General features: G+C 44.1%; 1 protein-coding gene across 5 annotated transcripts in view; it reads right to left on the bottom strand.

Moving 5' to 3' along the window:
- Nucleotides 1-13,029, bottom strand: part of ANKRD6 (ankyrin repeat domain 6) — a 128,181-nt gene that overhangs the window by 52,358 nt on the left and 62,794 nt on the right. For all 5 annotated transcript variants that reach the window (XM_087443884.1, XM_087443882.1, XM_087443885.1 and 2 more), the window contains exon 2: nt 11,822-12,086. In XM_087443884.1, the coding sequence (XP_087300010.1) occupies nt 11,822-11,941 (120 nt within the window). In that variant the 5' untranslated portion in view covers nt 11,942-12,086. The remainder of the gene's footprint in view (nt 1-11,821; nt 12,087-13,029) is intronic.

Raw genomic sequence — 13,029 nt, 5'->3', positions numbered from 1 at the left:
TTGCCCCCCTCCCCCTAAATTCCCTCTTGCTTCTTTTCAATCAATCCCTTTCCACCAATATTGGCCCCTAGCAATCACTCATCTATTTTTTGTTCCTACAGTTTTGACTCTTCTAGAATGTCATATAAATGGAATCAGATTGTGTGTGGCCTTCTGCGTCTGGCTTCAAATGCATAACGCTTTTGAGATTCATCCATGTTGTTTCCTCCACCAGCAACTCATTCCTTTCTCTTGCTGAATGGCATTCCCCAGTTTACTTATCACTTCAGCAGTTGGGAGGGGGGTTACTTTAAGGAATTGACTCATGCCAATTTTGAAGCCTTGGCAAATCCAAACTTTGCAGGCAGGCTGATAGGCTGGAGACGTAGGGAAGGGTTGATGCTTCGGCTGGAGCCAGAAGGCAGTCTGGAGGCAGAATTCTCTCTTCCTCATAAGACGTTAGTTTTTCTCTCTTAAGGCCTTCAACTGATGGGATGAGGCCCATCCACATTATGGAGGATAAACTGCCTAGTTCAAAGTCTACTGATTTAAATGTTAATCTCATCTAAAAACTACTTTCATAGAAACATCTAGAACAATATTTGACCAAATATCTGGGTATCGTGGCCTAGCCAAATTAAAATGTAAAATTAACCATCACACAAAATCACAAAGATTTTATCCTATTTTTCTTCTAGAATTTTTATAGTTTTAGTTCCTACATTTAGGTGTATGATTCATTTTGAGTTAATATTTATATGTGGTACAATACATTCACTTTTTTTGCATTCAGATGTCCAATTGTTCCAGCGCCATCTATTAAAAAGACTATTCTTCCCCTGTTGAATTGCCTTGGCACCTTTGTCAGAAATCACATATGACGATAGGTAGGTCTATTTCTGGACTCCCTATTCAGTTCTCTTGATCTGATTGTCTATTTTTATACCAATACCACCCTGTCTTGATTACTGTAGTTGTACACTAAGTCTGGAAATCAAGTAGCAAGAGTCCTCCAACTTTGTTCTTCAAAATTGCTTTAGCTATTCTAGATCCTTTGCATTTTCATATAAATTTTAGAATCCGCTTCTCAACTTCTACCAAGAAAGCCTAGAATGGTCATTTATTAAATGCTGGACACTGTGCCAAACACTCGTCATCTCATTTAATCTTCATGGCAATCCCACAAGGTTGGGATTATCCCTGATATTCAGATGAGGACACTGAGTGGCCTTGTGTCCTCTGCTCAGGACTCCCCTAGTTCTCAGACCACAACTCTGAGACCATCAGATGGTCATTGTTACATGGTCAGGATCTCCTCATAATGGCTACCACATTCAACACTTACTGTGTGCTAAGCACTGTTCTAAGTACTTTGCATATATTGATTTAGTTAGTCCTTAACCAACCTAATGAGGTAGTACTATTATTTAATCCTCGTTTTAGAAGTGACAATATGAGGCACAGAGAGATTAAGTAACTTCCCCAAGATCACTGAGCCAGTAAATACACCAGCATTTGAACCCAGGGAAATCTGACTCCCGCATCCATGTTCACACTCTCTACACTATACTGCCTCAGTCAGAATTTCTGAAATTGCTACAAAACTCTGGGAATGATGTGCATATGGTAAGGAAGGAGGGGGGGAGGAGAAAAGCCCGTTTGGCCTAAGGCCCTCCCACAGCACAGCCTCTTGCTCAACGTGCACTGAGGGTGGAGGGGAGCCAGGAAGGGGTGGCAGGATTATGCTGGAAGCAGCAGGGACTGTTTGGACGCTGTCCTAAATGTGGGCCTCAGAGCCAGGCAGGGCTGGTTCCCTCCCAGTCTACCACCTACTGTTTACTTGGCCTTGGTCAAGTCACTTCCTGCACAGCACCTCACTGTCCTAATTGGTATCACAGAGCTAAGGGCATCTCAGAGCTGTTCTGAGAATTTCAATGAGATGGTATATGCAGAGCACTGGCCAGGTGCTGGTACAGGTGTTCAACACATATTTTTAAATTTGATTTTATGTTTGGCAAATTACTAAAGTAATATATGCTTTTTTTTTTTTTTTTTTTTGCTGAGGAAGATTTGCCCTGAGCTAAAATCTGTTGCCAATCTTCCTCTATATTGTATGTGAGCCTCCATCACAGCACGGCCACTGATAGACGAGTGGTGTAGGTCCACTCCCGGGAACCAAACCCAGGCCACTGAAGCAGAGTGTACCAAACTTAACCACTAGACCACCAGGGCCCCAACATATGCTTATTTTAACAAGTGGAACAGTACAATGGAAATATCTATAAAAGCACAGCAATCACCTTCCCCAACAGGTAACTAACATCAGCAGTCTCATGTGTTCACAGGGTTCTCCCTGCTCACACAAATACAAACATTGTGTTTGCAGAGAGAAATAGATTTGTTTTTTAACCAAAACACATCATACTGTACCCATCACTTGCTACTTGCCTTTTTCATTTATCTGTGGATATAACCGGTCAATGTAAGTTCTAACTCTCTCTCTCTTCTTTGTGCATAAATATATGCAAATATGTAAATTTATATAAATTAGATAGACACCGTGTAAGTTTGTATATGGTCCTTAGTTCTCTTTTTCTTTCTTGCCTCCCTCCTCTCCTCCCCACCTCCATAATGTACTCCCCATGTTGCCAACTCCTGAGTTTTCTGCCTGCCCACTCTGCAGTGAACTCTGGGGGCTCACTCTCCAGGAACAAGCTCCTTGAGGCCCTGGTCTGAACTTCTTAATCATCTAAATCCCTATGTCATTCCTCAAGGGTAGTGCTTTGACACTAGAGATTTGACAAACATTAATTTTACAAATGAAATTACATTTTTCTTCTTAACTAAAGTTGCATCAAATAATCTTTGTCTGGTTACTTTTGGAGAAAACAAGAGCTGCAGTGGAACATCCCAAGGACCAACTCCCTAAAAGTTCTATGAAAAGATACTCTATCTGCGGATTTCTAGAGGCTCTCAACACTAGCTATATGGTCAGTGCTTGGCATTAAGGAGCAATGCAGAGGTTTATCCAGATGACAAAACACCTGCTGGTACTGAGCTAATAAAATTAAGGTATATATGAAGATATGTAACTAAAATGTGAGGAGACTGTAGAGAGAATATGTTCACATAAAACCAAAGCTTGATTCTTATAAAACCAAGGGTTTCTCACAAAAAAGAATCCCATTTTTCTGGGTTAGTATCAAATATCTCAAGCAGTGTCCATGGGGGCAACTAGAAAGGCAGGGAGTAGAGAGAAAATTAGGAGGCAGATTGAGTGCACTGGGTCACTCGGAGGATGTGTAAGTGGAGGAATGTGAAAGAGTCAAAAGAAGGAAGGATGGCTTGGGGCTTCTGCTTGAGGGTCTGTGCAAATGGGGGTGCATCCACTAACAAAGAGACCACGGTAAGAGGACTAGATTTCAGGGGGGAGCGTGCAGGTTCAGTCTTGGGCGTTTAGATTGAAGTACCTGTGAGTTACCCGTGGATCGTTCAGATAAAGATGCCTATGAAGGCAGCTTGACAGATGGGTCAGGAGATAGAGCTGAGCTGGAGAGGGAGATGAGGTGACCACCCAGAGCTGGTAAGTCCAGAGTGAGAGCAGATGAGGGCTGAGAGCCCTGAGGAAAGCCAGCTTTAGAGGCAGAAAGAGAAAAGGGGATGGAGGAGGCACCAGCAGAGAGGAAAACCAGGAGACAGAGCACTGGGGAGCCAAGGGGAGCTTCAGGGAGGAAAGGGCGGGCAACACTCAAGTTCTAGTCAGTCTCCCCAACAGAACACATCTCCACGAGGGCCAAGACGTTTTCTTGTGTCTTGTTCACTGGCATAAAGCAGGTGCTCAGTTAATATCTGGTGGGCGACTGAAATAATGAGCGACTTTGCTGTAAGCCGCGGAGCGAAGTGAGGGGGTCGGGAGCCAGGTTACTGGGAGATCCTGAGTGATCATCTCTAACAGCCAGACAACTTACTCCAGAACGTCTCAGGATACCCAGTGTGTTTGTCAGATTACATGTTCTAACTGAAGATGTGCTGGTCAACACAGCATGAAAAATAATTGGTCTCAATATGAAATTTATGTAAGTGGAAAATCAGAATTCTCAGTGAGCCTTTCTCTTAAAACATGAATTTTAAATTCTTACATGTAGTTCCTACACCCATTCCCAGCTCCCAACCCCACTGCCTCTGATGACTTGTCCTGTATGTAACTCCACCCCTGCTCGGTGGATAAGGTATCATGACCACACACAATTAGTAAAATCCCATGAGGGCAGAAGAGGCTACCCTCACCTGAGGCCCCTGGCATGACAGAGAGGACAGCTGCATGGCAGCCAGGAGATCCTGGTCTGGTCCCAGCTCTGGCGCTCCCTAGCTTATACAAGTCACTTCTCTGTGGGGCCTCCATTTCCTCACAACTCTAAAAGGAAAATCTCTGTATGTATATATATCTCACAGGGTTCTGGGGATGAGCAACACGTGTGAAAACAATTTGAAGAGCGTAAGATGTTATACACACGTACATTACCATTACTGGGGTATTGCTTTATTAAAGTCCCTGGGCATACGAGGTCCCGGGCAGGAAAACACCGGCAGATTATATCTACTATGTGTACGATATCAAGAAGATGCTCTGAGAAGAAGCAGTTTGGGAAGTTCACAGTCCAAAGTTATGAACCACACAGCTGACACAAGGTGGTTAAAAGCAAGGACTCTGGAACCAGATGGCCAGGGTTTGACTCCCAGTTCTGACACCTAACTGAAGTTATGGGCAGGTTACCTAACCTCTCCTGGCCTTAGCTTCCTCATCTGTACCGTGAGGATAGCAGAGTTGTGGTGAGGTTTACAAGATTTACTCATTGTAGAGCTCTTACAAGAGTACCTGACACCTAGTAAGCACCATCGAAATGTAAGCAATTTACACTCAACAACATTAGTCCCCACATTCAATATACATGGGGCTTACTGGGGAGTACTGTGCTAGGCACTGGAGGGGTTAAAAAACATACCCAATGTTTTGTGCCCACTGAGATTTCATAACTGTGGCAACATGTGTTACCACACTTAGTCCTCATGGAAGCCCTCTAAGTTTTGTGAGGAAATTTAGACTTGTGAAGTAAAGAAATTTGCCTACATCAGTGGTTTTCAGCCGAGGACAATTTTGTCCCCACCCCCAACCCCGGGGGTTGTTTTTGCAATGTCTGGAGACAGTTTTGGTTGTCACAACCTGGGAGGAGGGAGTACTACTGGCATCTAATGGGTGGAGGCCAGAGATGCTGCTCAACATTCTACAATGCACAGGACAACCTCCCATAACAAAGCTATCTGACCCAAATGTCAATGGTGCGGGAGTGGGAAACCCTGGCTACATTAACAAGCAGTCAATAAGCAGTGGGGCGGCACCTGCAGCAAGGTCTTCGGAATCCAAATTCAGTGCTTTTCTTCTGTGTCCAACACACAGAAATGTAAGAGAAACTCCGACCCAGGTGAGAGTGATAGTCTGGTGGGGAGTTCTGAGCATCCACAGAGCAGCATCCAATTATGAGGGACACAGAGCAAACTGAGAGCAAGTGTTTCGTCAGTCAAGAGGAGAGCGAGTTCCAGGCAGGGAACCATTCTCTGGGTGGACTTCACGTTGGTGGTGGCTCCTGAGCTGGTTTCTGAATGGGCAGATCTTAAAGGGGCAGAATGAAAGCACAAGGCCTTTCGGGAGGCAGCTGCAAGGAAGAATCTATAAGCTGAGTTTCCCAACAGTGACACTGTAAGCTCAAAGACAATAAAACGTCGCCTTCAAAGTTCTGAGGCAAAATAATTCTCAGCCTAGGTTTCTATACCAAATTGTCCATTAAGTGAGAAGGTAGAATAAAGACTTTTTTTTCAGACAGGCAGACTCTCAAAACATTTATCTCCCATGTTCCCTTTCTTAGGAAGCTAGCAGAGACTATGCACCACCAAAGTGAGGGTGACATGGGTAAGGCAAACAGAGTATATAACATAGGAGAGAAGTGACACGAATTCTCAGGATGACTCCATGTAGCAGAACTAGAGAGTAACCCAGGTAAAACTGGAACAGAAGGATGGTTGACTCCAGAAGGCATATCTCCAGGAAAAGAATAAAACTGACAAATATATGATAGGTTTAATTACGGAAAATTGTCCTAAGAACTGTTTTACAGATTTGTTGGAAGGTAGAGGAAACATTTAACTATAAGTTTGAATAAAACTAAACAAATGAAAAATCAGGCAATTATCAACTCCAGGAAAAACATCGAGTTATATAAAAAATGGAAATATAATTATAGTACAATTCTTGGCTCACCAATGAACAGTATTTACATAATCACACTAATTATGGATCTGCTCAAAAATTTTAACATAATTAGATTGGGAGAATGTGAGAAAGGAAGGGGCAATAGATTATCTCTAAAATTGATCACTCTCTTGGGGCCAGCCCCGTGGTGTAGCAGTTAAGTGCGTGCGCTCCACTGCTGGCGGCCCGGGTTCAGATCCCAGACGCGCAACGATGCACCGCTTGTCAGGCCATGCTGTGGTGGTGTCCCATATAAAGTAGAGGAAGATAGGCACAGATGTTAGCCCAGGGCCAGTCTTCCTCAGCAAAAAGAGGAGGATTGGCATGAATGTTAGCTCAGGGCTGATCTTCTTCACAAAAAAAAAAAAAATTGATCAATCTCTCCCATGTGCTTATTCTCAGGAAGACATTAGAGCTGTGCTATCCAGCAAGGTAGCCAACAGCCACATGTGGCATTTAAATTTTAATTAAAACTAAATTTAAAATTGAGTTCTTCAGTCACATTAGCCACATTTCAAGTACTCAATAGCCACATGTTGCTACCCTATTAGCACAGATACAGAACATTTCACCATCACAGAAAGTTCTGTTGGAGAGCGCTGTACTAGACAGTGTACAACATCAAAACAAGGGAGTGAACCAAGAAAGAGAAAGACATTGGGGTCTAGAAAACATAAAATCAACAAATATTAAAGTGGTAGGGGAATCCCTAGGATAAGAGTCAAGAGAGATCCCCAGAGAGCTGTCCGAAGGCTCCGAGAGCCACCAGTCCAGACTGAAGCAGGGGACGGGGCTCCAGGGATATCTCTCCAAGAAGAATCAATGGAGAGACTACCTAACATTCTGAATATCCAGAGAGATTACACAACGGGGGATGGTTAGTGATAGGGAGAGACAAACCAAAGAAACAAACACAAGACAATCATTAACATCAGGGTAAACAAATTATTACAAAAAGGAAACATAATGATAGTACATACCACATGGCTCAGCTAAGAATGGTATAAATTGGTTAAAATATGTAAAGACTGAATCTGATGTCATCTAAGTTATGACATAACTGTATTGGAAAAGGTAAAAATGCATTGTGAGAGAACAGGGGAGATAAAGAATGCTAAATCTTAAATCAGTTTTCATATAGTAAAGTCAACAGATGATGCCTAAAATAGAAAAATCAAGATTTAGCAATATCAGGATGTCTTTTTTTTTTTGGTGAGGAAAACTGGCCCTGAGCTAACATCTGTTGTCCATCTTCCTCTTTTTTGCTTGAGGAAGACTGTCCTGAGCTAACATCCGTGCCAATCTTCTATTTTATATGTGGGACACCACCATAGCATGGCTTGATGAGCGGTGTGTAGGTCCGCACCCAGGATCCGAACCTGCAAACCCCAGGCCGCTGAAGCAGAGTGTGAGAACTTAACTACTATGCCACCAGGCCAGCCTCGGGATGTCTTTTAAGGATGTAAACACTAAAAGAATCTACCAAAAGAGCTGAAAGTGGTTGCCTATGGAGAATCAGAAATGGAAGGCAACAGAGTAAAAATATTTGATGCTTTAACTTATGTGTATGAGCAACATAAAAATTATAAAATAATATCCACATTGGTTTGAAATTAAAAATTAAACTGATTAATCAAATTAGTAGTATACACATATTGATTAGAAATATGGAGGTAAATGAGTATTTTCTTCAGGGGAGCAGATTGGGGGTGGGCCAGGGGACAGCTGTTTTTGTTAAAAGCCTTCTAGCAGTATTTGAACTTACACTTTTAAAGCTCCTATGTGCGTGCATTACTTTGATAAAGATGACTATTAAAAAGCAAATGATATAAAAAAAAGATAGACAGTAACAAGCATTGGTGAGGCTACTAAGAAACTGGAACCCTCATACATTGCTGAAGTGAATGTAAAATGGTACAACCACTCTGGAATAGAGCTTGGCAGTTCCTTAAAATGTTGAACACAGATTTACATGTGATCCAGCAATTCCACTCCTAGGTATCTACCCAAGAGAAATGAAAACGTATGTCCACACAAAAACTGTACACACATGTTTATAGCAGTATTATGCATAATCGTTCCAAATGGGAAACAACCCAAAATATCCATCAAGTGATGACTGGATAAACAAAACGTGGTATATCCATACAGTGGGATACTATTCTGCAATAAAAGAGAATGAAGTATGGATGCATACTACAACATTGATGAACCCTGAAAGCATTAGGCGAAGTGAAAAAAGCCAGACGCAAAAGACCACATAATGTATGATGTCATTTATGTGAAATGTCCAGAAAAGAGAAATATATAGAAACAGAAAGTAGATTAATGGTTGCCAGGAGTTAGGGGTGGGAATGGGGAGTGACAGCTAATGAATATGAAGTTCCTTATTAGAGTGATGGAAACATTCTAAAATTAGAACATGGTGATGACTGCACAATTCTGTAAATACATTAAAAATCACTGAATCGAACACTTAAAATGGGTGAACTTTTTGGCAGGTAAGTTATACCTCAATCAAGCTGTTTATAAAAAAGCAAATGATGAAGTCTGTTTAAAAAAGAGAACTTGGGGGCCGGCCCGGTGGCGCAAGCGGTTAAGTGCGCGCGCTCCGCTGCGGCGGCCCGGGGTTCGCTGGTTCGGATCCCGGGCGCGCACCGACGCACTGCTTGGCAAGCCATGCTGTGGCGGCGTCCCATATAAAGTGGAGGAAGATGGGCACAGATGTTAGCCCAGGGCCGTCTTCCTCAGCAAAAAAAGAGGAGGATTGGCGGATGTTAGCTCAGGGCTGATCTCCTCACAAAAAATAAATAAATAAATAAATAAAAAATAAAAGATGAAAAGGAAAACTAATTAAAAAAAAAAAAAAAAAAGAGAACTTGGGGCCGGCCCCGTGGCTTGGTGGTTAAGTGCACGTGCTCTGATGCTGGCGGCCCGGGTTCGGATCCCGGGCGCGCACCGAGGCACCACTTCTCTGTCCATCCTGAGGCCGAGTCCCACATGCAGCAACTAGAAGGATGTGCAGCTATGACATACAACTATCTACTGGGGCTTTGGGGGGGGAAATAAATAAAATAAAATCTTTAAAAAAAAAAAAAAAAGAGAACTTGTAGACTATGAGCTAAGTACTTTAATAAGTTATTATTATGACAATCTGAAAGGTTGATATTATTATCCCCCTTTGACAGATACAGAAACTGAGGCTAAACTAGTTAAGCCACTTGTACAATTAGCAAACAGGGCAGAGTTAAAATGTGTGAGCAAGCGCCCTAACTAAATTTCATGCACTTTCTCCCGTTTGTGAAGAGCTGTGGGTAGATCACAGGGAGGCCTGAATGAAGGCTCCCTTCACCCTCACTTCTGTACAACTTGGTCACCACGAATGTGTAGCATGCTGTTAGGCCAATGGGCGACCTCTGAGTAGCCCAAGATTTTTCATCTCTCCAGAGACCAGCATTGTGATATTATGATTTATAATAAATATATATTTGCTCTTAAGTCTCCATTCCTGGCTTACAGCTCCCAAAACCCTTGGAATTTCCTAAGTGATAAAAGCAATGGGCGTATCTTTTGTTAGAATACTTGGTCGTCTGTCATCAGTTCCTGAAATAGCTCCAGAGCCATAAAGGTGAAAGGAATGTTCTTCATAACAAACCCCTTCAACCACACCTGAGTTTATGTTAATGAACTAACTTTTGGAAAGGTGCCTAAGAATGGGGGCTGGTTGCCAGGGAAACCAACCATGATTAGAGGGTTGGAACTTTCAGTCCCACCCCACTGACCTCCAGGGAGGAGAGAGAGGCTGGAGGTTGAATCAATCATCAATGGCCAACGATTTAGTCAATCAAGTCCTTGTAATGAAGCCTCCATAAAAACCCAAGGGACAGAGTTCCGAGAAATTCTGGGTTGGTAACCACATGGATGTGCTGGGAGGCTGGCACACTCAGAAAACATGGAAGGTCTGTCCCCCTTCCCCCATACGTTGCCCTATGCATTTTGTCCATCTGGCTGTTCCTGAGTTATATCCCTTTATGATAAACCGGTAATCTAGTAAGCAAAATGTTTTCCTGAGTTCTAGGAGCCGCTCTAGCAAATTAATCAAACCTAAGGAGGGAGTCGTGGGAACCTCTGATTTATAGCCAGTTGGTCAGAAGCACAGGTGACAACCTGGACTCGCAATTTGCGTCTGAAATGGGGGGAAGGGGCAGTCTTGTGGGACTGAGCCCTTAACCTCTGAGATCTGATGCTATCTCCAGGTAGACAGTGTCAGAATTGAGTTAATTGCTTGGTGGTGCTGGAAAAAGGACACATCCAGAAGTGTGAAATATAGAGACTGCATATGAGTAACTGAAAATGTGAGTTGGGCACTCTTTGCCACAGGAGGTCAGAGGTTAATAGACATCACTATTTGAAAATTAAACTTTGCCTCTCTCCCCAACTCCCTCTGGGGTGGCCTGGAGGGTGGGCTTTAGAGCCAGTCCCAGTGAGTACAAGTTGCAGTTCTGCTAGTCAGCAGCTGAGGGGACCTGGGCAAGTCACTTAAATCTCTCTGTGCCTCAGTTTCCTCATCTCTAAAATGGGGATGAAAAGAGAACCTCTTCTAGAGGACTGTAAAGCACTTAGAGCAATACTAAGTGCTCAAAAGTGTTTATCATCAGCATTATTTTGTCTATGCATTTAAACTTGTCACCTAACTGCAGAGCCTGCCTTTCCTCAGCTTTGCCACAGAACTGCCCTTTGGCCAGTATGTTCTCCCGTCTACCACAGTGTTATCTGTTGGTGAGAGGTAAGCAATGTCCTCCAAAGCTTACCACACATCTTCACTGACCCATATGAAATCAAAGCCCAAAGAGGTCCTGGTGGTCGCTGTACAGATGGGGACAATGAGGTCCCGCACAGCAGAGGGGCTGCCCCATCCACAAGCTGGTCCACCTCCCCTGGAAGCCTGGCTAATGTGATTACCACACAAACACTCTACCCAATAAGTTTTTTTTGTGTATGTGTGTGAGGAGATCAGCCCTGAGCTAACATCTGCCAATCCTCCTCTTTTTGCTGAGGAAGACTGGCCCTGGGCTAACATCCGTGCCCATCTTCCTCCGCTTTTATATGGGACGCCACCACAGCATGGCCTGCCAAGCAGTGCGTCTGTGCGCGTCCGGGATCCGAACCGGTGTCCCGGGCTGCCGCAGTGGAGCGCGTGCACTTAACCGCTTGCGCCACCCGGCCGGCCCTCTACCCAATAAGTTTTTGTGCCCCATCTTCTCCAGAGAGATCTCTTGTCCATTTGGCTAAAGAAGTAGATGAGAAAAAGCCACACTGTGATTTTTAAAGACTGTCCAATGCTAATGACAAATTACTCCATTTGAAAGACAGCAATGAAAACATTTTTAATCCTCCCTCCTTCTCCCTAAACCTCCATCACTGGGGAAAAAAGCCAGTTCTTTGAAAGCTGCCAACCAAACACAACAGTTTTGTGGACAATGGTTAAGAGGTAGCAGGCTTTTTCCCAGGGAACAGCTAGTGTTTTTTCCTCGTTACCTTGGTAACCGCTACCTTGGCGCCCTTGTTGATGAGCTGAACCACATTCTCTGCTTGGCCTTTGTACGCAGCTATGAGAAGGCGTTCTGAAAGCGCAGCGACCGCATCCTGCTGGCTCATGAATTAGGAGAGAGAGAGGTTTTCGGGAAAACGGTAGACAAGTTCCTTCAGCTCAACACGACGCCACTGGCCCAGGCAGGCACCCCCGGGGAAAGATGCTCCTGATCATTGGAAGGTGCCTTTATTACCAGGCCATCTTCGGGACCTAGGGTTACAAAACAAAGCTGCCATCAGCTCCACTCAGCACACAGGACAGGCCCCACCTCTTCTCTCTGATTTTAGGGCATTCTGCTGATTGCTCATGGCAGGGGAGGGACACTGGGGGAGGCAGGACAAGCAGGAATCGCACTCTGCACAGCAAAGCCCCTGAACGTTCCAGTGGAGAGTGGCAGATTGCGCCAGCCTCCCTCCTTTCTTCCCCCTGAGGGTCATTCTCCAGAGGACTAGGCCAGAACTGTGAGGTCTGCTCTGTACTTCTGACCTGGGTAGCAGAGGCCACTATAATCCCCTAAATATGGCCTGGTTTCTAGACCCAGAGTCAGCAGGTAACTGCACCGTGTATGATCACAAAGGGCCTACTGGACTGTGTTTTGTGGGTCCACCATAGCTACCATGTCGATGCCCCTGGCAGGTTAGGTGCCTGTGGACCACACCCCATAGAGACCCAGAAGAGTGGGTAAAATCCTTAGCGTTTTCTCCCAGCATTTACTGCAGTTTTCTTCCTTCATCCTCTTCTCACTGTAAATAGTGCAGTTTCCTGAGTTCTGGAACAGATGGACAGCTGGATGCAGGCTTGGGCCATCTCCTGGTTCCAATTACTGCTGGAACAACCCACCTTGGGAACAACACGGATGCTAGAAACACCGACAGCGTGCTCTGCCAATTGTGCTAGGAGGGACTAGTCAAATTGCTTCCTTGCTTAACAAGAGGGAAATAAATGGCCTGTTAAAACCACCTATAGGACACTAAGCCCCAACTCCAGAGCAGTGGTCTAAGGTAGTAACAAGAAGTAAACTTAAGCTCTCCTTTCCACCAAAAGGCCAAATGAATAGAATTTTAAAGACTGACTCCTCCCAGTAGCCCTAGGCCACCATTAGAGCAAACCAAAGCCACTGGTAATTATGTCAAAAGTGAACGGTTCTTTGGAC

Source organism: Ceratotherium simum, chromosome 19, assembly GCF_057802395.1.
Source record: "Ceratotherium simum simum isolate JZ-2026a chromosome 19, ASM5780239v1, whole genome shotgun sequence".
Lineage (NCBI taxonomy): Eukaryota > Metazoa > Chordata > Mammalia > Perissodactyla > Rhinocerotidae > Ceratotherium > Ceratotherium simum.
This window is presented reverse-complemented; position numbering and strand designations above follow the sequence as displayed.